The sequence below is a fragment of the Lactuca serriola genome, chromosome 1 (assembly GCF_051521515.1).
Source record: "Lactuca serriola cultivar US96UC23 chromosome 1, Lser_US96UC23_V15, whole genome shotgun sequence".
Lineage (NCBI taxonomy): Eukaryota > Viridiplantae > Streptophyta > Magnoliopsida > Asterales > Asteraceae > Lactuca > Lactuca serriola.
Genome location: NC_136408.1, coordinates 121,147,445 through 121,169,710, shown reverse-complemented (window position 1 = coordinate 121,169,710; position 22,266 = coordinate 121,147,445). Strand labels below are relative to the sequence as shown.

Genomic DNA, 22,266 nt, shown 5'->3' with positions numbered 1-22,266 from the left:
TATCTTTTGACCTAGTTTGAGTATGAACCAAATTTAGGCCTTAAAAATCATTTAGGTAATATTTTTTTATATATATACACTACATAGCCAAGAAATTTTGGGCCCCTAAGAGGCGTGGGCCCTGGGCGGTCGCCCGGGTTGCCCACTGTCTGGACCGGCCCTGCATAAACCAGATCGTCAGAGATGGTGGAGGAAGTTGGAGAAAGCAGAGAGTTCGGCGGGGTGTATTGTACTTCAACTTCACCGGAAAAGGCCAGTTCCATTAGAGGGACGTCTTTCAAGGCGATGGTGCAAGTGGTTCATGACAGCTTAGATAGGCGAGGGAGAAAAACGCTGATGGCACCTGCCAGCGAGATCGACAGCTCTGGCGGAAGCTTTGACGACCAGAGGGTGAAGGAAGGTGGAAGATTTCCAGTTTCAATGGGAAAAAGAAAAGGCATTATGGTTGAATGTGTTTGAATTAAGAGATAAAGAACTTGATACATTTTTTATTATAATAGAGAAATAATTATTAAAAACAATTTAAAATATAAAAAAAATTATTAGTAAGGGCAAAACGGTCTTTTTAAAATTGATAGGGACCAAAGACAAAATAAAACCAAACAATAAGGACTACCGAGTTAAGAAAAAAATAAGGACCAATCATGTAGATTACCCGAAAGCATAGAGACAATTTGTGTAATTTACTCTAACTTTAAATAGAGATTAGAGACAGGCCCATTTGGGAGCCCACTTTAGTATTTGATGTTTTCGTAGCCGTTAATGACCGTTTCTCAGCCATTACAATTTTTGCAGCCCATTTATAGGTGGAATCTACGAAATAAATGGGGCTATTTTAGTGATTAGTCTATTTTTTTCGTTTTTTTTTTTAAATTCAATCCAATTTTATTTTATTTTTTTGAACAGCCTTCAATCTAATTTATTACCATATCAAAGTTTAGATACAAATAAAAGGAAGCCCACAATGAAAAAAGTCCATCAGGTTGACTGGAGACGGTGATGGATCATGGAACCAACAAGAGCCAAGGAAAGAGACAAGTGATGCATTCTACAACCACAAATATATACAGATATTTATTTAAAAGAAATTGAAATAAAAAATTTTTACAAAGCATATGCGCACTAACACACATTTGCTGTGAAAGTGTGATGCTTTCAGTTACTTTTTAATAACTTCATAATCGTCATTTTCCTCTATTATTTACATGACTGTATCTTTATCTCCCGAATACTCAGCCTGTCGAAGAAGACAAACTAAACTACTGTAAGATTTTCATCCTTTGAATTTTAACTACTGAAAACGATATTGAAAATTTCGATATGAGATGTTTGGTGAAATTAGATTTCTTATGGTTGTAATTAGAAAAAATAACTGCATCCATTAACGTAACAGATGAAACAAATCAGTCCAATCAGCAGCTGATGTTCTAAACTACAAAGAGAGTAAAGGTTCATTTTTAGGATTTCTCGGAGATGATTGTAAATCAAGTCCACTGTTTGTCTGTGGATAGATAATTTCTTTTTAGGGGAAAATGGCGTTTTTAATATATGGTGTATTCTTATCTTTTTACAAAGTTTAAACTTTCACTTTGGTTTCTGTCTGAGTTCAGTTCAACTGTAGATATTTACTTGGGGTATTCTGTAAGAAGAATTTGAAGAAACTATGGCTCATGAGCAACAAAGAGCTGCTGTTGGGGACTCAAACAGATGGAATTTAGATGGAATTGCATTTTTGGACAATGAGATGCTCCCTCCATCTCTTGTTCGGATTGGGCCTATTCTTCGTGTTGCCAATGAAATTGAGTGGGTCAATCCCAGGGTTGCCTACCTTTATAAGTCCCCATTCCATATTAGCACAATAAAGGTAAAAGCTTTGAAAATGTTTGATATGAACTATATAACAAGTAAAAGACATAGAACAGCTAGGGTTTCGTATTATTATCAAAATGAGAAGTACAATTACAATGAAAAGGAAAAAACATAACTAATTAAGGTTTCGTAGCTAATGGGCCAACATAATACCCAATATAAAATAAAACCCAAAATCTTGTGATGCTAATATTTGAGACAAAACACCTGTTATTTGTAACGAGCCTAGAGCTACAACCAAGTCATTTTATTTAATTAAGGCACTACAGCGATTCAAAGAAATATGATTTGGAATGAATTCTTGCAAATGACATGTTTAGTGATAATTATTAAAAATGGTGATCTCATTTGATAAATTGTATGACAACCAATATTAATTAGTTGTATAAATGTTATGGTTGAACTTTGAACTTCCTAGCAAATTTCACCACCACTGATAGCAATGAAGTGTCTACTATATGTGAGTGTCCACCTTCCTAGAGTACGATTAAACCTCATTAGTATATATAAACCATTTCATCAAGAAACCTTCTCTTTGTAAGAAGAGCCATAGAAAGCTCTCTATCATAATAATATAAGCTTTCACAAAGTTATTTTATTATCATTATAATGACCGATAGTTATTTGGCAACTAAAACATATTTATAAATAATGACAGGTCGGTTCCATGCCTTTTACATAGTTCACAAGCTAGATCCAACACCTGACGATGATGCTGTTCATCAATTGAAGTCTCTCCTGCTTCCTCGCCTAGGAAGGGTATGTGTTCTCTTCTCTTCCTTCTTTCATCAATTACTCATAACTATTTTTTAACAAATCAACACTACAATGGTGGAAACTATTGGAAGTATTTTTGCATAAGTGGGGTTAGTTTATAAACCTTTTGCAAAACTAGGGTCACTTTTTGTGTAGCTCCCTTGCAGACCACCGACTTTTTGTATTTGTAATTTTAACCTATAAAATTTACAAGTTTAATCCTCCAATTTGTATGAAAGTTTTTGTTTATATCATTTTATTTATAAACATAATATTTTTACAAGTTTATTTTTTCTATTGAAAATATATTATTGGAATTAATGTCGTTAGGGATAAGAATCGACATACACAAAACATTCAAACGATTAAAGATGAGAAGAAAATAGTGAAATACAAAATTTTATGTTGTTAGAGAGATTAATTTATTAATTGTATAAAAGGATCCTATGTTTAGTCTATAACAAGGAGGTCAAATTTTTATATGGTATTAAAACAGTGCCACTGCATCCTATATTACATTAATTCTCAAAGATTTAATTTTGAACTCCCTCTTTGTATTCTATTCAGGAAGAAGAAACAACTTTAATTGGAGTACAAAAACGCAGTGATCCTTGTGAAATTATGGCCTTTTATGAGTATTATTGTGAAAAGTACATTCAAGGCTTGCAAAATGCTGATAAAACTGATAGGTAAACATCTTCATGGTTATGTGACTTCTTTTCATTTTGCGCATACTGATTCCAAAAATTTACAGTAATGTTAGTACCCGTCTTACAAAAGCTTATCAAACTGCTGCTATTCTTTTTGAGGTTTTGGAGGCTGTATGCCCTAGGAGCAAGGTGTCCCGTGAGGTATGGGAATTACACTAACTGGTTACTGAATACATTCATTTGAGAATCCCTTATATTTGTTGATGCAATCTTGGTGAATTATTATCGTGTATGTGTGCATAGATACGGGAATTACACAAACAGGTTACTGAGAAAGCAGCACTGCATATTCATAATATCCATCCACTTGACACTGAAACTTCAGATCAACAGTTGGTAAGACATCCAGAGGTTTCTTATAGAAATCATGTATATATGTATATTTTTATTAATTAATCCATATGATGTCCCATGTATATGAAGCAGCCAAACCACCCCAAAATCCCCTTCCAGGCTATAAAAGATTGTACCCAAGACTTCAACCAAAGAAATTGCATCGGGAAGGGTGGATTCGGAAGGGTCTACAAGGGAATCCTCACCTGGGGGGATTATGTAAACCAGCTAGTTGCTGTAAAACGGCTAGATGTCACCGGGTTTCAAGGTAACAAGGAGTTCCACACTGAGCTCACAATGCTTTCACAGTTTCAGCACGAAAACATTATAACCCTAATAGGGTTTTGTGATGTTAACAAAGAAATGATCCTGGTTTATGAATACGCAAGCCATGGAAGCCTCGACAAGTATTTACATGAGCCTACTATGTCATGTGAACTCTCATGGCCACAACTGCTCAAAATATGTGTTGGTGTTGCTTCTGAATTGGACTATCTTCATAATCACGTGGCAGAAAAACATAGAATAATACACCGTGATATAAAAAGCGCAAATATTTTGTTGGATGAGAATTGGAATGCAAAACTTTCGGATTTTGGGTTGGCTAGGATAGGACTAGCAAACCAAAGTAACACCGTAGTGATCACTAACCTTGCTGGAACGCATGGTTATTGCGACCCACAATACGAAAGAACAGGTCTTTTAACAAAAGAATCGGATGTATATTCCTTCGGTGTGGTTTTGTTTGAAGTTTTGTGTGGAAGGCTGGCGTGTGTCATGAATTACCATGATGAGCAGCGATTCCTCCATCATTTGGCCCGAAATAGCTACAGAAATGGAGAACTGGATAAGATTATTGATCATAGAATAAAGAAAGATATTAAACCAAGAGCATTGCACAAGTTTTCAGCTATTGCGTATCAATGCTTGCAAGAAACTCGAGAAGAACGACCTGCGATTTCTGTGGTTGTATTCCAACTTAAGGAGGCCATGAAAATTCAAGTAAGTTTCACTACCGTTTTTATCAATTCCATCAATATGGACATGTTCTGAGGCGAACATAATGTTATCTACATAGAAGTGCATGATTTAGTGATACATCACTTATTTTTATTCATTATTAGTTAGAAGATGAGATCCTCTAAGATGAAGCAACTATTCAGGATAACACGTCCTCCATGACTTGCAAATGTCGTTCTTCAGGGATTTAGATTAGGAACAAGACATTTTACCTCACCTTATGAGATGATCATCTTCTTGATTGATGACTTCTCTCCTTGTTTTTCTTCATTTTGATTCTTTAGTTGTTGCTTAATTATGTTTTCTTTTATTTTCTTCTTGTACAGCTCCTTCGTAAAATTTTCTCATTATCAAACGTGTTTTTATCTAAAATGAAACATTTCACATCACAAGTGGAAACATTCAATAAGAGCGTTGGGTTATTTTTTTGGTGATTGCATATTTGAACCTCAGCTAAATGACTAGAATACTAATGCAAACTGCATAGTGTTTACCCCTTCAATAATATTGATGACGATACATTTCTTGTCGGCATGGTTGGTGGTGTAGTTTTGTATATTTAGCTTTTTATGTGTTGATTGTCTTCCGTATTTAATTATTATATATGGTTTCTGTCTCCAAACCAAATTACCCGTTTGTGAAATGTTTCATTAGTTATAATTAGGCTGTCACAATGTGGGATATTCATGTAGAAGCTAGTGGTGCTTGAATTTGACAAAGACAATGTCGGTATCAAAATTTGCTACAACAAATATGAGATTTCCTTCTTCCTTGGTGTGATGAAGCAATAAACGGTGACCTAGTGAAGAATCAGGCAATTCCTCATCAAATTCTATCTTAAAGTGCAATATATATCAACATAAGATGAAAGGGGATGAGGGAATGACAAGTTTGAGTTCCACAAGGAAATTCTAGGGTTAGAGTTTGAAGTTCAAGTGAGAGATTGAAGTCATCAGCAAGGATTGAGTGCATTTGAGGTATAAATCTCATCTTATAAACTCCATTTTCGAGTTAGGGTTTTCAGTATAATCTCAAATCCAATTTTAGCATGTTTTGATGCTTAGGGTTTTGTTTTCTTAACGTTCCTTGAGTGGTATATATCGCTCTAAGCTCAATTCTATCACTCACTTGATGGATTTGATGTTTGGTAAAAATCTATCCATGAACCCTAGAATCTTAAATTAAGGATTGTGAGTTGTTAAGTTATTGAAACGGTTCTATGATTATATGTGAAGTTTTGCTGCTATAAATTCATATTGGATGCACAAACTCAATAAATGAGAGAATTCATGTTGGGATGATTGGAATTAAGAATTTATGGTTTATTTACGGACTTCTATATAGATTTAAACATCTAAGTGTGTAAATAGTCATGAATTGATAAATTTATTATGATTAGGATGCTTAACATGAAGGATTTATTGACCCTAAAGTGTTCTAAGGATTTGTTAACACATTAGATATGAGAGTTTAAAACCAGAATGTGTTAAGTATGGATTTCATTGTTGAATGATGTATTTCAAGGAATTTGATGGTCAATACGAGTAGTTGATATTCATAGATATTAAATTGATACTTAGCTGATGAATTTGATGCTAAAAATGAAGGATTGTCTAGGCCATAATAGATCCAAAGGATTGTTTGGCCATAAGCGAAATTTAGGAGACTATGGACTGGATTTGGTAATTCCATAGTTACATTAAGTGCCTAGAATCTTTTAGAATATGTTTTAGCATGTTGCTATGCACTTGGAAACATTTATGTGACTATTCAATAGTTTGGAAAATTAATCATGACGGCTAAAGTGTAATCAAGGGCAACTCAAGCTCATTAACCCTTCCGTGGAAAGGGGGGGGGGTTGTTGGATCAAAAATCCAGATTTTACATATGCGGAATAAGAAAAATCACAATCAACAAAATGAATTTTCAATACCAAACATAGTAATTGTTTATTGAAAATGTTGAAACAATAAATAGAAGATCGATAGATTCTAACAAGTATAATCAACAAAACAATAAGAACAATGAAGATTAAAATGGTGCCGAATGATTAAATTCAATAGCTTTAAAAGAGTTCAACAATAACTTCTGTGTAAAGACTACGTAGGGCAACACACTTCATTAATCCTAAAAACGGTGCATGCATGCACTATAAATAGTTTAACCCTAATGTCATTAAATCTCGGTGTTGGACAGGCCCAACCCATTACAAATGGACTATTCTAGTACAATACAACTGACACAACATTATTTATCCAAGCAATCTCCCCATTTGTGTCAATTAAGAATGTAGATTCTTCAGTGTTACTGGCGTTTCTGAACTTTGAACAACTTCGACATTAATCCAAGCAAATTGTTGTGAACCAAGATATACCATTAGATCATATCAGTGAAGCACTTCTTATCTGAAGCATCGTTCGCTTTGCATTGTTCAGTAATTCCCAAAACGTAGATTAGATAGGAAGTAGAATAAAGATGCTTGTCTAGTAAGGAAAACAAGCACTTCTGAACATTTACACCTTCTCTATCTCTTTGTTGAAATGCCACACTCCAATTATCCTTTTGGATCTTTCCAAACTTCATTTTGTTGATGTCCTTTGGAGCTTTCTTTAGTTACACAATGGGTTTCTTTCGGAGTACACCTGCAATCTCTATATCCATTTTGGCAATCTCTTGAATGTAGGAGACCAACATCCTTTTCAGATGCGCCACAATGGGTTCGAATTTTTGTTCATCTTTAGCCTTCTCAATCTTTTCAAAACAGTAAAATAGAAAGGCCTTCGGAGTGATCAGGAAATCAAGATGAGATTCTGAATGGTTTTCCAATTAAAACGAAACAACTGGCCCCAACCAGTAAGCATTTGGATTGTCAATGGCATCGTTCATAATCCATTTCATAGACCAAGGAGGGAAAAGGGCCTTTTGTGTTTTGAGAGTGACATGTGTATCATGAGCCTCCATTTCAGTTGCTTCAGCTTCCTTTACAACACACTAAGCTTCATCAACCTCTTTGACATGTTTCTTTCTTTTGAGTTGTGCCTCTTTAGATAAATCTTCTTCCTCATCACCATCTTCAACCAATTTTCCTTTTCCTTTCGATCCAAAAGCTTCATTACCCTACAAATCATTTTTTTCGGTGGTGGTTTGTTTTCGTACTCATTAGAATCATCAGTTGTTTTCTCGGGTTCTTCACCAGAAGTCTTCTTTGGTTCTCCCCTTATTTCGGAAGAGCAATTGATTCTGAAACACCTTCAACACAGCTAAGCATCAAGAAGACTGGTTTGGGTTTTTCAGCAAGATGTTGTCGTACCGAGAACATAAGCAACGAGTCACGAGTATTTACAATAATTTTCAAGTAAAGATTTACATCTGCTATATAGCTTTCGATAACAGCCTTTTCAGAGTTGAGCATCAATTTGTTTGTTGGCATGAGATAGCTTCATAGAAAGGACATTGGTTTTCTCAGTCTTGACAGCAAGCTGATCCATGATTTTGTTTTCTGTAGCAAGATCCTACTGTAGCTTCTCAATCTTGGAGTCTATTGAGGCATTTAATTCGACATTATCAACTCGCAACTCTGAAAGAACCTTGGAGAGAGCCTCTTTCTTAGTTTGAAGAGTTGTGCCAAGACTTGTAATCACCTTATTCGCAGCTTCAGTGTTCTTATCAGAAGAACTCTAAAAATCCTCCATACACTGATTAACATCAGCAAATAGTTTTTCGACTTTTTTGTTCGTTTCACGAACTGTTTTCTCAGAGTTTTCAACAAACTTAGAGGACTCAGCGAGGGTTTTAGCATGTTCCTTGGTAAGTGTCTCGATCAGGGCTTTGAGAGACTCAGTGGAATAATCACCGTTAGATGAAGTGTTGGAATACCCGAGCAGAGTATCCAAATTTTCATTTAAAACCTTGAATTGCCCTTTCGTCATGGGGACCTCATCATCATCACTTAAGTGATGAATAGTACAAGGACTGAAGTGGAAATCTTGAAAATCATCTCGATCATCACCAAAAACTGTATCAGGATCATCATTCCACAAGGGAGAGTCTGGGAAGGAACTGAAACCAACAGTAACACCAAAAGCACCTGCCCCCGTATCAGATATATTGATAGTCACTAGAGGTGAACTTGTGGTAGTGGTTGTTGTTGCAGTTGAATCAGTGAATAATGGAGTGGTTTGGGCAATAGAGATATATGGTTGTGAAACACCAACCGATACATTTGGACAAGGAGCTATGGTGATAGGTGTAGAAATCGGTATAGAAGTTACAGTAAGAGCAGGTGGAGGAGAAGGAACATGAAAGGAATCTTATACGATAGGAATTGAAGTGGAAATGGTAGATGATACCTTCGTAATAGACTGGGTGGGAATGGGTTCCAAGACCATGGGTTGCGAAGTTGCTGTAATATCTTCTGCTTCATTGTGAACTGCGTCTCGCTCTTGCAAATCTGAGTGAGTACGAGATCCGAAAGCTTCTTGAACTGGAGTTGGAGACCTAGGCTTCCGAGCAGCTTTCTTTAGTTTCTTCTTCGGAGTAGCAGTAGGTTCGAAAGGTCCTACTTTCGCTTTTCTTTTACCTCCCTTTTTGGGTTTGTTACCTTCTTAAAGTTCCCTTCGAAAATTTTCAGGCATAGGGTGAAATCCTGAAGATGGCTTCTTTCGATACTCATTAATAACAACATTATCTGCAAGAACAAAGTTGAGCATAGCCTCCAGAAGAGAACCAACAAAGTTGAATTTCGTAGGATGTAGTACAATGAAATTTAAAGTATAGAAGATCGAAATCGTAGCAAGCACAGAGTCATCTGGAACTTCATTATGAAGACAAACTAGAGCACGTTCAACAATAATGGACCAAAAACAAGTGCATGAAACGTTAGAGTTCCTCGTTGTAGAGAGTGTGCTCCGAACCAGTTGAGCCTAGAGGATTAAACCATAATCAAGTTTAATCCCATTGTAGAGGCCATAGATGATCATACATAACGGTTTTCTAGCATTGTCTGACACAATGTCTTATTCTGAAAAAAATAATAATAAAAAACTCTTGAAAAGTAGAGTGAAGAGTCCATTCAACATGGGTGGAAGGTTAGGTTTCTTGAATTTTGATAGAAGAGTGATCTCACCAAGATATCCCATCTGGAAAAACATCTTGATGATGGTGGATGAAGAAATCGACTCAGTATCGGCAAGACCCTCTGTTGAAGTAAACCCTAGCATCCTGCAGAATCGGGTCTTCGAGATGGAGGTTTTGTGAGATTCGATCTTAAAAGTAATAAATCAGTCATTAGGGATGTGATTTGTAGATGAATATGCCTTCGAGAGATGCACTAAGGGCACATATTCCCCCATTGTTAAAGATTGAGAAGGAGGAGAATATCTTAAACACGCGATCAATGGTTTGAGAGCTTCAGTGTATCGAGAAGAGTTCAAATCTAAGGAAAAGTTCTTATTGGGTTTGATGTTGAGCATGAGTGTTGATGCAGTTTGACCGACATGAGAAGTAGTTTTAGATAAAGCAGCCATGGAAGCAGTTGGAGACAATGATGAACAATGCAGAGAGAACAGGGTTTTTTCCTGAGAGATTTGGAAAGTGGTGAGAAAATCAATCATTGATTAACCTTCTTATATGTCATTGGTGGAGTGAATTGAAAGTAATCAATCTAAAGTTAGAACTAGACATTTGAAAACAATCATCATAACCTGTTCTTAGAATTGAAAGTAATAAATCGGAAGTTAGAACCAGACATTTGGAAAATCACGAGGATTTTCATGCAAGAGTATACCAAAGATAAAGAGATAAAACAAAGTATATCTAGGAATTTGTGATGTCAATATAAAAATTAACACAAAAGCAGATGGATCCTGGGCAATGATCTTTTCATTCGGAGTCAAGAGAGACTCGAAAGTGTCTGTGTGGTATCCCGTTGAATTACGATCATCTATTTGTTGAGAAATAGTGAAAGGATTCTTTTCATAAGGCTTTTAAGGGTGGTTTCATCTTCAACCAAATTCCAAAACTCAACATATGTCTGAAAGTATGGAAGAAGTACATGTCTGACCAGTGTAGCCATAATAACAAGTATGATTTGGATTTATTTAAGAGACTGGATAATATAAAATCTCAAGAAAAAATAAAAATTGGATCTTTTGGGAAGAAATGTCTTAGGTCGAGAACGTTTCATTAGGATCTCACAAAAATAAAAAAAATAAAAATGAGATTCCAAGGTACTAACCACAAGGGTTGTATTTCGTCAATTCCATGGTGAAAAATCTGGAACATGCTTATTGTTCACCATCAATACAGAAACTAGTTTCAGATTTTGGGTTTCACTCAATTCGTGGTAAAAATGAATTTAAGATCATAAACACAGATGTTATGTAACCATAAACCTCTATGGTAATAACTGAGAGTCTCGAGGGTTACGTTTATGGAAGTGAAAATAACATAGAAATGTTGAGGAGGTTCCGAAGATAAAAGTGTACCTCTGAAATTAGAAATGACGATGCAATGAACTCTTAACTCAATTAAGAAGAGTAAGGTAGCTCAATGACTTATGTGAATTTATATCCTATTTGGGAAGAAACAATTGGTAATATCGATTCATTAAGGCTTCGAACATAGAGTCTCAGAGGCTTAGGTCAACATGCAACAACATGCTTCTAGGGACACTTAACTCATTCGAAGATACAAAATTATATATCTGCTCCATCATTCTGAATTGAGATCATGATAAATATGTTCTTGTAGGTTTCTCAATTGTCAACTTATTTTTGGGATTTTTAATTTTTTTCAAAAAGAAATAAAACCAGAAAAAAAATAAAGAAATAGATGCTAAAATAAAGAAAATATTTTTGTATTTTTGACTCTCTAAAAAAGATAAAACAGAAATAAAGAAAATATTTTTTTATTTTTGATTTTCTAAAAAAGATAAAAACTGAAATAAAGAAAATATATAAAATACACTAAGGAACTGTAACTATCGAAATATACAAAGGATACAAAGTGTTCCGAATCTCCAAGTGAACAGTGGACTCCGAGCAACTCCGACCCATTCGCAGCATGAACAATAGACTCCGAGTGACTCCGGGGACTTGAACCCATTCGCAACGAATGCTTTCCAATTACAAAGTTTGTTTCGGAATAGGGTCTACTTCTATCATTCCAAGACCTTGTAGAATTTGATTGAATGATGATTCAGGTAGGGCCTTGGTAAAGATATCAACAAGTTGATCAGATGATCTTATGAAATGCACTTCCACGTGCCCATCCTCTATGTGATCCATTATAAAATGATACCTGTTGGGACATGATTTGTGGTTTATACTTTACTTTACATAGCTTTTGGAGATCTCATTCTAGGACCGAAAACAACATAATTTCAGTGGTGCTTGGACCGAAATCCTTAAGAGATTTCGGTTGGGATTTGGGTTGGGCCTTTGTAATTAGGTCTAGGTATATATATTGTATTGATTCAGCCATGTTCATGTTGGTCATTCTAGCTGATTGATTTTGAGATTTGTGAGAGACATAGAGAACCGAGAAACATAGAGAGTCCTATGTACTAGACTATTGATTAATATAGTGTATGTTGAAGATTCAACATTATGTTCTTATTTCATAATTACGATTTGTGTCATTCACTTGATTGGGATTCCGCAACAATCTAGTGATTTGGATTAGCACCTAGATCGTGGTTTGACAATTGGTATCAGAGCAAGGATTAGTATCAATCCATTTGGCAAAATATTAAACGTTTCTTAGAGTTTTTCTTAGAGTTTCTGGTGTCTTTAAGTTCTTTTTGACAAAAATTATTGTTGTTGTTCTTCGTGTTCTTCACTACATTGGAGACATTGATCGAAATTGCTCTTGATAAATTACCAATTTTGTGTTTCTGGTGTTTTTGGGCATTTTCCGGTCAAGTTTGGACGTTTTTGGTGGCAAAGTTGAAGTTCTCGGCTAGGTCAAAGTGATTTTGGCAGCTACTTGAGTTCTCGGTCAGCAACTATCACACCCCCAAACCAGAAGGGCGGAAACATTCAGGGGTGGATGACTTCATGTATAATATCATAACAAACAAGTATAATTATGAAGAAAGCAAACACAACCATCATAGATATAATTTAAAAGGTTACATTATTTCACGTATTACATGTTTCCAAATAAATTACAGTATGATGACAAAATGAGTTTTGAACTAACGCCTTAGCGTCCCGTCCTCAAAAGCTGGTGATTACCTGTTTACTAATTTCCTGAGAATACAAGTAGTTTGAAAAAGTGTCAACAATTAAGTTGGTGAGTTCATAAGAGTTTTGTTTCAGAAAAATGTCGTTTTCCTTGTAAAAGTGATAGAGTGTGATTCCAGAAAGTCCAATATTTTCTTGTAAAATGTATTCTAGTCTTAAATACCCTAAGATCGGAAAATGTATGAATGTACCCGTACTTAAACGTAGTATGTTATAGTTTTAATATGATTAAAACCCATTGTATGCATGTTTTCCTGAGTTTACTAGTTGCGTGACACTAGTAAGTTGTATAATGTATTTATTGTTGTGTAGTAAAGTGTAATCCTAGGAATCCCGTAGCTCCTACCTATAATCCCTTAGTGTATACAAGTTATATAAAATTAAGGTTAAATAAACCGTTGAATGTAATGGGTCTGCCCTAAGCCCACAACCAAACAAGGAATAGGAAATAAAGCAGACCAACCAATTCTAAGTCGATCGTGTCTAAAATTTATATAACAGTAACGATTACACTAAGCAGTTATAGATGAAATCTAATAATCCTAGACGAAATGTAGTCTTAGCTACCCTAAGACCGAGATGTGAAATGTTGTACTTAAAAATAGTATATTTTACTTTTATATAAATAAAACCCTTTTATGTGATTGTTACTTTTCGTAAACAAAATGTGTTGTTAATAACCCATGTGAGTTATTATAACCATGTTATGAATCAGTCGGCCTGTAACGACGTTCTTCAGTCGTTGGAATCATTATGACATCTGTCACCCTAGAACTACCGGTCTAACTGTAGCTTATAGTTTAGGTGCGGGATTGTCAGTGCCATATAGATCTATACACAACTATCATGCTCTCCCTACAAGAGACTCTGGTTCCAATTACAGGACTTTAAATGCAGTACTTTAAAAATTATCTTGAAGCCGGATTTCTCACAAATTTATTCATTAACGGGTCTACATAAAGTGAAATGAAAACCCTTTTGTTGTAGGTGTAAGTATTACCCTTTCATTATGTTTGTATATTATAAAAATAACTGTATTTTTACATAATCATTCCTTTGCCCTGAAAGGGTAAAATAGCATGAAAGCTCCCCACACTATACCTATTATAGTTTAAAATGTATGTTTCACTGAAATGAACAACTTTGTTATTTTGACAACTTTGCATGTAAATGTTCGTAAATTTGGTAGTAATGTTGTTTGACATATTTGGTATTTTTCACATATATGCATATAAAATGTAAGATAGCATATGTAATGGTTTGTATAATTACATAAGTATCATTGTGTTTTACCTGTATTCCCCCCCCCCCCCCCCATAAAACATAGAAAAATCATTGAAAAGCTTAAGGGTATGAACTCACCTCGACCATGATAGCAGTTTAGATAACGAGATAAAACGGTGACCTTCGAGCTAGAATACAGGAAGGATGTTGTATCCTAATAGTTTCTAACACATAATAATGTGTGAATATACATGACTAGTAATACAAGTGTTGTGAAAAAACTAGGTAATTTGAGAAGAACTTACAATGTAACCTAAGGAAGAAGCTTGAAGTATAAGTTCCAGGGAACATTTGCTCTTTGAGTTTGGGGTTTGATATTTGAGAAAAACTGTGAGAAATTTCATTTACTAGAAATGGGTTGAGAATGACACCATCTCATGTGTGTGTATATATATATATATATATATATATATATATATATATATAGGAAATGAGATAAGGTGAGTTGATGTTTCCATTGAGATGTGTAACTTGGGAAGGTAAATATCTAATCAAGTGGCACCACTTGGGCACTTTCATGGTGATTGCGGTCTAAGCAAGACTGAAATCCCCTTGATTTCGGTTTGGAATTACACCTAAGTGAATGATTTCGGTTCTAGAAGAAAGCACAAAGTGATTCTGGCCTTAACCAAAATCGAAAACACAATGTGTTCCAAGATGCTCAAAACTGAAAACCTAATGTTTCTAGATTCCAAAAACCGAAATCTAAATGGTGGGGGTATATTTCATGCTTTTGATTAATTTCCTTGACTTGTATTGACTTAATATAACTCGAATTAGCATGGGTTTTCAATACATATAGTTTATATAGCTTATATAATATGCATCATGAAAATCATAGCTCTATTAGATCAGGTTACATTGTGAATCAGCTGATACATGGTTGAAGTTTACACCTAGTTTGCTCTAGGATTTTTTAAGTTGTCACATCATCCCCCCGAAAGAGGAAATTTCGTCCCGAAATTAGAATTTGAGTGGGAATTCAAGTGTTGGGGAAAAGATGTGGGTACTTTTGTTTCATTTAATCTTGTTGTTCCCATGTGTATTCAGGTCCATGTTTGGCGTTCCAACGAACCTTTACTATTCGTATGCAGCTTTGTTTTGTTCACTTGACCTCTCTATCCATGATTTCCATTGGCTCTTCAATGAAGTTGAGACTCTCATTTACTTCGATGTCAAGTGGGATAACAAGAGTTTCGTCGGATTGACATATCTTGAGATTGGACACGTGGAATGTAGGGTGTACGTTACTAAGTTCTTGTAGTAGTTGGAGTTTGTAAGCTACCGGGTCGATCCTTGCGATGATCTCAAATGGTCCTATGTAACTTGGATTTAGTTTACCATGTTTTCCAAAACGTATCATTCCTTTCCATGGTGAGAACTTTAACCAAAAATGGTCACCCACCTGGAATTTCAAGGGTTTACGTCGTTTATCTGCGTAGCTCTTTTGTCGATCTCGAGGTTCTTTCAGTTGTTCACAGATTTGGGCAATCTTCTCTATTGTCTCCCTTATGATCTCAGGGCCGGTGAGAGTGTCCTCAGGAACTTTCCCCTTCTCTAGTTGTGTGTCACCCACTTCAGCCCAACACAAAGTGGATATGCACTTGTGGCCATAGAGGGCCTCAAACAGAGAAACCTTAATGCTTGTGTGGTAGTTGTTATTGCATGAGAACTTTACAAGTGGTAAATGGGCATCCCAAGCTTTACCAAAGTCTATCACACATGCTCTCAACATATCTTCCAATGTTTGGATAGTTTTTTCGCTGTCCATCGGTCTATGGGTGGTAGGAGGTACTCATAACCAACCTAGTACCCAAGGATTTCTATAGCTATTGCCAAAACCATGAAGTAAATCGACTATCTTTTTTAGAGATAATGGATATGGGTACACCATGTAGTCATATGATATCCTTGATGTATGTCTTGGTCAGTTTCTCCATCTTGTCCGTCTTTGATTTGTAGGAAGTGTGCGGATTTGGTTAACCTGTCTATGATCACCCAAATGGTATCAAGACCACCCGTTGTCTTGGGCAACTAGGCTATGAAATCCATGTTGATTTGCTCGCACTTCCACTTGGATATCTCTGGTTGTTGTAAAAAACCCGAGGGCTTATAATATTCAACCTTGACCTTGGCGCAAGTCAGGCACTTTCCCGCATAGGTAGCAATTTCTGCCTTCATCTTTGACCACCAATAAAGCTTCTTGAGGTCCATATACATCTTGTCTGAACCAGGATGAACGGAGTATCTGGTATTATGAGCTTCGTTTATAACGACGTCTCTGAGTCCACCAAACATCGGTGTCTAGATCCAATTCGTGAGATAACGAACTCCGTCACCCTTGACTTATAGGTTCTTATCCATTCCTCTTAAGGCTTCACCTGTCACATTCTCGGGTTTCAAGGCATCTGACTGAGCCTCTTTGATATGTGTGGATAGGTGTGAATGGATCGTCATGGTTAATGACTTTACTCGACAGACCTAGTATTCTTTTTTGCTCAGGGCATCTGCTACTACATTGGCTTTACCGGGGTGATAACGAATCTCACATTCGTAATCATTTAGTAGCTCTACCCATCGTATTTGTCTCATGTTGAGTTCTTTTTGCTTGAGGATGTGCTAAAGGCTTTTATGATCAGTGAAGATAGTGCATTTCGTACCATAGAGGTAGGTCTCCAGATCTTCAGGGTGAATACTACTGCTCCCAGTTCGAGGTCGTGCATAGTGTAGTTGACCTCGTGAGTCTTTAGTTGTCTTGAGGTGTAGGCAATGACCGTTCCTCATTACATTAGCACACATCCAAGACCTTGGTTTGATGCATCGCAATAGACCACAAAGTCTTTTGTTCCTTCTGGTAGAGACAAGATCGGAGCGCTGCATAGAGCCGGTTTCAGCGTTTCGAAAGCAGTTTCTTGTTTCTTATCCCAATTGAAGGTTACATGTAACATCCTGACTTCAAGGTATAGCATTCCTATGGTAAATAATGAGTTTTCCTAGGTGACTCGACGAGTTGGTGCCTCAACTCGTCGAGTAGAGTCGAGATTAATCACTCGGGTTAATGAGCTGACTCGACGAGTCTATATTCTGACTCTTCGAGTAGACACTGGGTGGAGAAACCCTACATTCCTGGGTTCGGGACCTATTTAAAGACACTTATATCTTCATTTATGGCTCACCAGCCTTCCCACAACCCTGAGAGAAATCCCTAATCGCCATTAGAGCTAAAGAGGGAGAGAAGAGTTAAACTGGTGATTGTTGGTGCATTCTTTGAAGGAGAAGTGAAGAGTATTGAGGTTAGAGCAAGATGAGGCTTTAGACCTTTAGATTCAGCAAAGTTTTCTTGAGGTAAAGATGTTGATTTTGCTCATCTTTTATGGAGATCTTGTTTTGTGAGTTTTCTAGGGCTTTCTTCCATTGTTTAGAGTCAATGAGCCTTTTTGTGTATGATTTGAGGTTGAAACCTCATATCTGAAGTGTGAAGGGTGGTGTGAGCCCAAGGAGCTAAACTTTATTGAGCTAGAGACTAGACTTTTAGCACCTAACCCTTTGTAAGACTTTGTTTTGGCATTATTGGGCATTATTGGGCATATATGCCATGCATGAACGCAAAGGTTGAGACTTTGTGAGTGGTTTTGCGATCTAGGTGAAGCTTTGAATGAATCGTCTGTAGTAGCCCACGAGGCCTAAGAATTGATAGATTTCCGTTGGTGTTTTTGGTGCTGCCTAGCTTTCGATTGCCTTGATCTTAGAGGGATTTACATGTATTCATTTTTCACTGACTACATGAACGAGGAAGTCCACTTCTCGGATCCAAAACTCGCACTTTGACAACTTCGCATATAACTTCTCTGCTCTTAAAATCTCTAAAACTTATTGTAGGTGTTAATTGTGTTCTTCCTTGCTTTGTGAATAGACCAGGATGTCGTCTATAAAGAAAATCACGAACTTGTCTAATTAGGGTCGACATATGCGATTCATCAGATCCATGAACACCGTAGGTGCATTTGTTAATCCATAGGGCACCACCACAAACTCATAGTGACCATAACGAGTTCGGAATGATGTCTTGGGAACATCTTCTTCAAGAACTCGTAGTTGATGGTATCAGGATCTTAGGTCGATCTTTGAAAAGTAGTTTTCTCCTTTGATTTGGTCGAACAAATCGTCGATTCTTGGTAGGGGTATATATTTTTGATTGTAAGTTTAATCAGTTCAAAATAGTTGATGCACATATAGAAAGATCCATCCTTCTTTTTCACGAACAGAATCGGTGCTCCCCAAGGCAAGAAGCTTGGTCGGATGAATCCTTTGCTTAGTAGTTCATTTAGTTGGCTTATCAGTTCCTGCATTTCTATTGGTGCTAAACGGTAAGAGGATTTTGCTACAGGGGTGGCTCAAGGAATTAGGACGATTTGGAATTCGACTTGTCGCGTGGGTGGTACACTTGGAAGGTCTCCTAAGAATACATCGGGGAAATTACAGACCTCCAGAATGTCTTTGATGTTTTTCACTTCTTGTTTCTTATCCACAACGTGGGCTAAGAAGGCATGGTATCCTTGCGGAGATAATTTTGAGCTTTAACGCAATAGATGATTTGTAAGTTTGCACTAGGTTTGTCGCTATAAATCATGAGAGTTACCCCACTTGGCAGATTAAGCCGAACGACCCTTTCTTAACACAGGATATCGGCATGGTGAAGGCTTCACCAATCCATACCAATGATGACATCAAAACTTCTTATAGTGATCAGCATTAAATCGATTTGGAAAGAGTGTTCTTTTGGAGTTAGTATGCATCCTATGTAATATCCTTAGTGCCTTCAGTTTTACCATTTTCCATTTCAACTGTGAATATTTCATTGAGTGATTGTGGTTTTTGATTATGCACGTGTTTAAATTTGTGGCTTACAAAACTCCTATTCGCTCCATTATCGAATAGTATGCATGCATATGAGTTATTGAGGAGAAACGTACCGGTAACCACCGTGGGGTCTTCAACTGCTTCTCTGTTTCCTATGGCCAGGACTCTTCCTACACCACCAGCATTGTTTTTTCTTGTCTTTAGGCAATCTATTTTGAAGTGCCTAGTCTCCCCACAGCCATAACAAGCTCAGCTTACCCCAGTATTTGCGGCTTGAGTGGTCTGTTGGGTTGGTGCTTTATAGAAGCGGGTTGTATGACCCTTCTTGTTGCAGTTGTTATAGTGCATTTCCCGACAGGTGCCGGTGTGCTGAAAGTTTCACTTGGGTAGATTTCCAGCATATTGTCTCAAGGGTGTTGCAGGAGTAATGGCAGCGTGGATGGAAACTATTTGTTGTTTCTTGGCGGGATCCTGTGTTGGTTGGTTCTTCTTTTTATTCCAGAATTTTCTTTTATTGTTGCTCCCTTTTGTTTGCTCTGGGACTTGGACCATTACGCCCTAACTTACTCCGTGATCGATAAGTTTTTGGGCCAAGTGTTTGGCACTGTCTAACATAATCGGGTTGGAAGCTATTACATGCTCGTGAATCTGGGGAGACAATCCCCAGATGTATCTTTCCACCTTCTTCACTTTTGGGTGACCATCCCGGTATATAATGTTGCTAGATCATTGAATCTGGCAGTATAGGCTGTGATGTCTAAGCCGGTCATTTTGAGGTTCCATAGTTCTTACTCTGTTTTTTTCACCTCGCCCCTTGGGCAATACTCTTTGAGCAACAAGATCTTCAGGTCCTCCCAGCTCATTGAATTAGCCACTGGGAGAGTCGATGCCTTGACATGGCCGTTCCACTAAGTAAGGGCTCTATTAGAAAAAGTTTAAGCTGCAAATTTGACTTTTCTTGCTTCTGGACATGCACATATTTCGAAGATTGATTCAGTCTTCTCAAACCACTAAATTAGAGAGAGGACACATCTTCTCCCAATGAAGATTTTTGGTTTTCTTTTAGTGAAGTCTTTGTAGGAACATTCCCTTGAACGTCCCTGGCTTTTGCCTAGGTTAAAATTTTTGGCACCATTTTCTGTCCCACCGGTACCATTCGTGTTGATCTGTGACACGACAACTGCAACATTGGTGGTAACAGCAGCTTGAAATATAGCAGGGTCGAACTGTGGAGGTGGAGGAGGTGGTGGAGGTGGATTTGTGTTATTGCCATGCACGTTAGGTCTACGTGATGGCATCAATGAACTAACTATATTAGTTTCCACATGCATCGTTTTCCGACTTGTAAAGTGTTTCGTAACCAATTCATAATAGAAGTTTATGTAAAAACAAACTTATGAATTCTAATAGTAATACCCTCAATGAAATTTTGTGATTTGATCTATAACAGGTCCCTCTAAAATCACTTAGTGTATACAAGTTGTATGTAATTAAGGTTGGATAAACTGTCGAACTCAATGGGTCTGCCCCATGTCCACAACCAAACAAGGAACATGACCTAAAGCGGGCCTACCATTTCTAAGTCAATAGGATCTTAATTACTTATAATTTTAATGTATACACTAAGTAATCATAGATTACCATGAGCAAACAATTTGTAATAACAAAGTTATGAAATTTGTGGTAAAACCCAATGAAATAAAATGAATTTCAATTTCATCGATATTTTTAGTGCATAACGTTCGAAAATTTTCACCTTGATATAGGTCTACATTGCATCAATGTAAGGAAAATTTTAACAGAATCGCGAACCCCCAAATAGTTTAGACACTTAATCGCGGGATCAAGTTTATATATAGATAAGGGTAGTAGTTAATACATACTCGCAGTCCTATTCTATATACAAATGTGAGTTGTGTAAACACTACTCGTGGCAGGCATTGCCCTAAGCCCTGGATTCTACCACTTGGCGTTTTTCTTCTATCACACGTCCCTCTAATGTAGCCTGATGCTCCCGAAGTGCCCTAATTTCGGCTAGGGCTATGGTCATTTCTTCCTAAAGAGCCTCGGTATGGTTCCTAGTCTGATCATGGTCTTCGTCTAGGAAAAGAAGGTTAACTATGGTGATTTGGGTGGTAGCGCCAACTTCCATGATTTGGTTGACCGATGCTCGTGCTTGTTCACCATGGCGAGCGATGCAGCGTACTCTGACATGGAGGGACCTGTCTGCTGAACCTCCTATGGAGACGTTATAGAAGCCTCATTCTATACCATAGGGAGGGCGTTGGCCTTGTTGTAACAACCCAATTTTCAAGGCCAAAAATTTCGTTTTTGAATTAACGTGTTTTACGAATATTTTTATCAAACATTGTCAATTCACATTCATTACAAAATCATAGTGTTGTATTTCCAAATCATAACATCAAAAGTAAAGGAAATCAGAGTACGGTCCCAAAACTTCTTGCGGAAACATGTATGTGTGTGATGCGCTGCTACACCGCCGACTCTTTCCCCTTGGACGAAGAGGTACCTGAAACCAAAACCAAAACTGTAAGCACAAAGCTTAGTGAGTTCCCCCATCATATCACATACCATGCAATATCGTCGTTATCTTTCAACCAGTAGCATTCAGCGGTATGTTTCAACCGGTAACCTTCATCAGTATCTTTCAACCGGTAACCATCATCGATATCTTTCAACCGGTAGCCATCATCGGTATCTTTCAACCGGTAGCCATCATCGGTATCTTTCAATCGGTAACCATCATTGGTATCCGAGTACTGACCTACCCTTGGGCCCTATGGACCACTGCTAGGGAAACTAATCCCTACTAAACTGTGACAACCCTATATTTTTCCAAAAGCATTGTAACGCTCGGAAGCTAAGTACAACGAAATTAACCTCGAAAATAAAGTGTTCAAGTATCTAAGTTGGGATGCATCAAATATTAGATATCATGCCAAGGTTTCCAAAAACATAAAGAACGCTCAAAACCGGGTTATATTGAAGAAATTATAACCACTCGTATATTTACGACGCGACGTTAAAACATTATTTGACGTAAAAAGTAGAATCTCAATAAAATGCATTTTAAGCCTTAAGTATCTAAACAAAAGTCGTAGATCTCGTTGAAAGGTGAACGTGCATAAAAAGATCGCCCAAATTGGACCTCATATGAAGAAGTTACG

At 37.0% G+C, this 22,266-nt stretch overlaps 1 protein-coding gene across 2 annotated transcripts; it reads left to right on the top strand.

The window, feature by feature from the left end:
• Nucleotides 1–1,123: 1,123 nt before the first annotated feature.
• LOC145098069 (putative receptor-like protein kinase At5g39000) lies at nt 1,124–5,122 on the top strand. Of its 2 annotated transcripts, XM_079035747.1 has the most exons (8): nt 1,124–1,264; nt 1,394–1,832; nt 2,528–2,628; nt 3,193–3,314; nt 3,380–3,476; nt 3,579–3,671; nt 3,759–4,670; nt 4,793–5,122. In XM_079035747.1, exons 2-8 carry the CDS (start codon nt 1,664–1,666, stop codon nt 4,811–4,813), a joined length of 1,515 nt encoding a protein of 504 aa, XP_078891873.1. In that variant the 5' UTR covers nt 1,124–1,264; nt 1,394–1,663; the 3' UTR covers nt 4,814–5,122. The 2 variants fall into 2 exon arrangements, with proteins under 2 accessions (XP_078891873.1, XP_078891878.1); XM_079035752.1 differs by lacking the exons at nt 1,124–1,264; nt 4,793–5,122 and having other exon boundaries at nt 1,687–1,864; nt 3,759–4,780.
• The last annotated feature ends 17,144 nt before the right edge of the window (nt 5,123–22,266 follow it).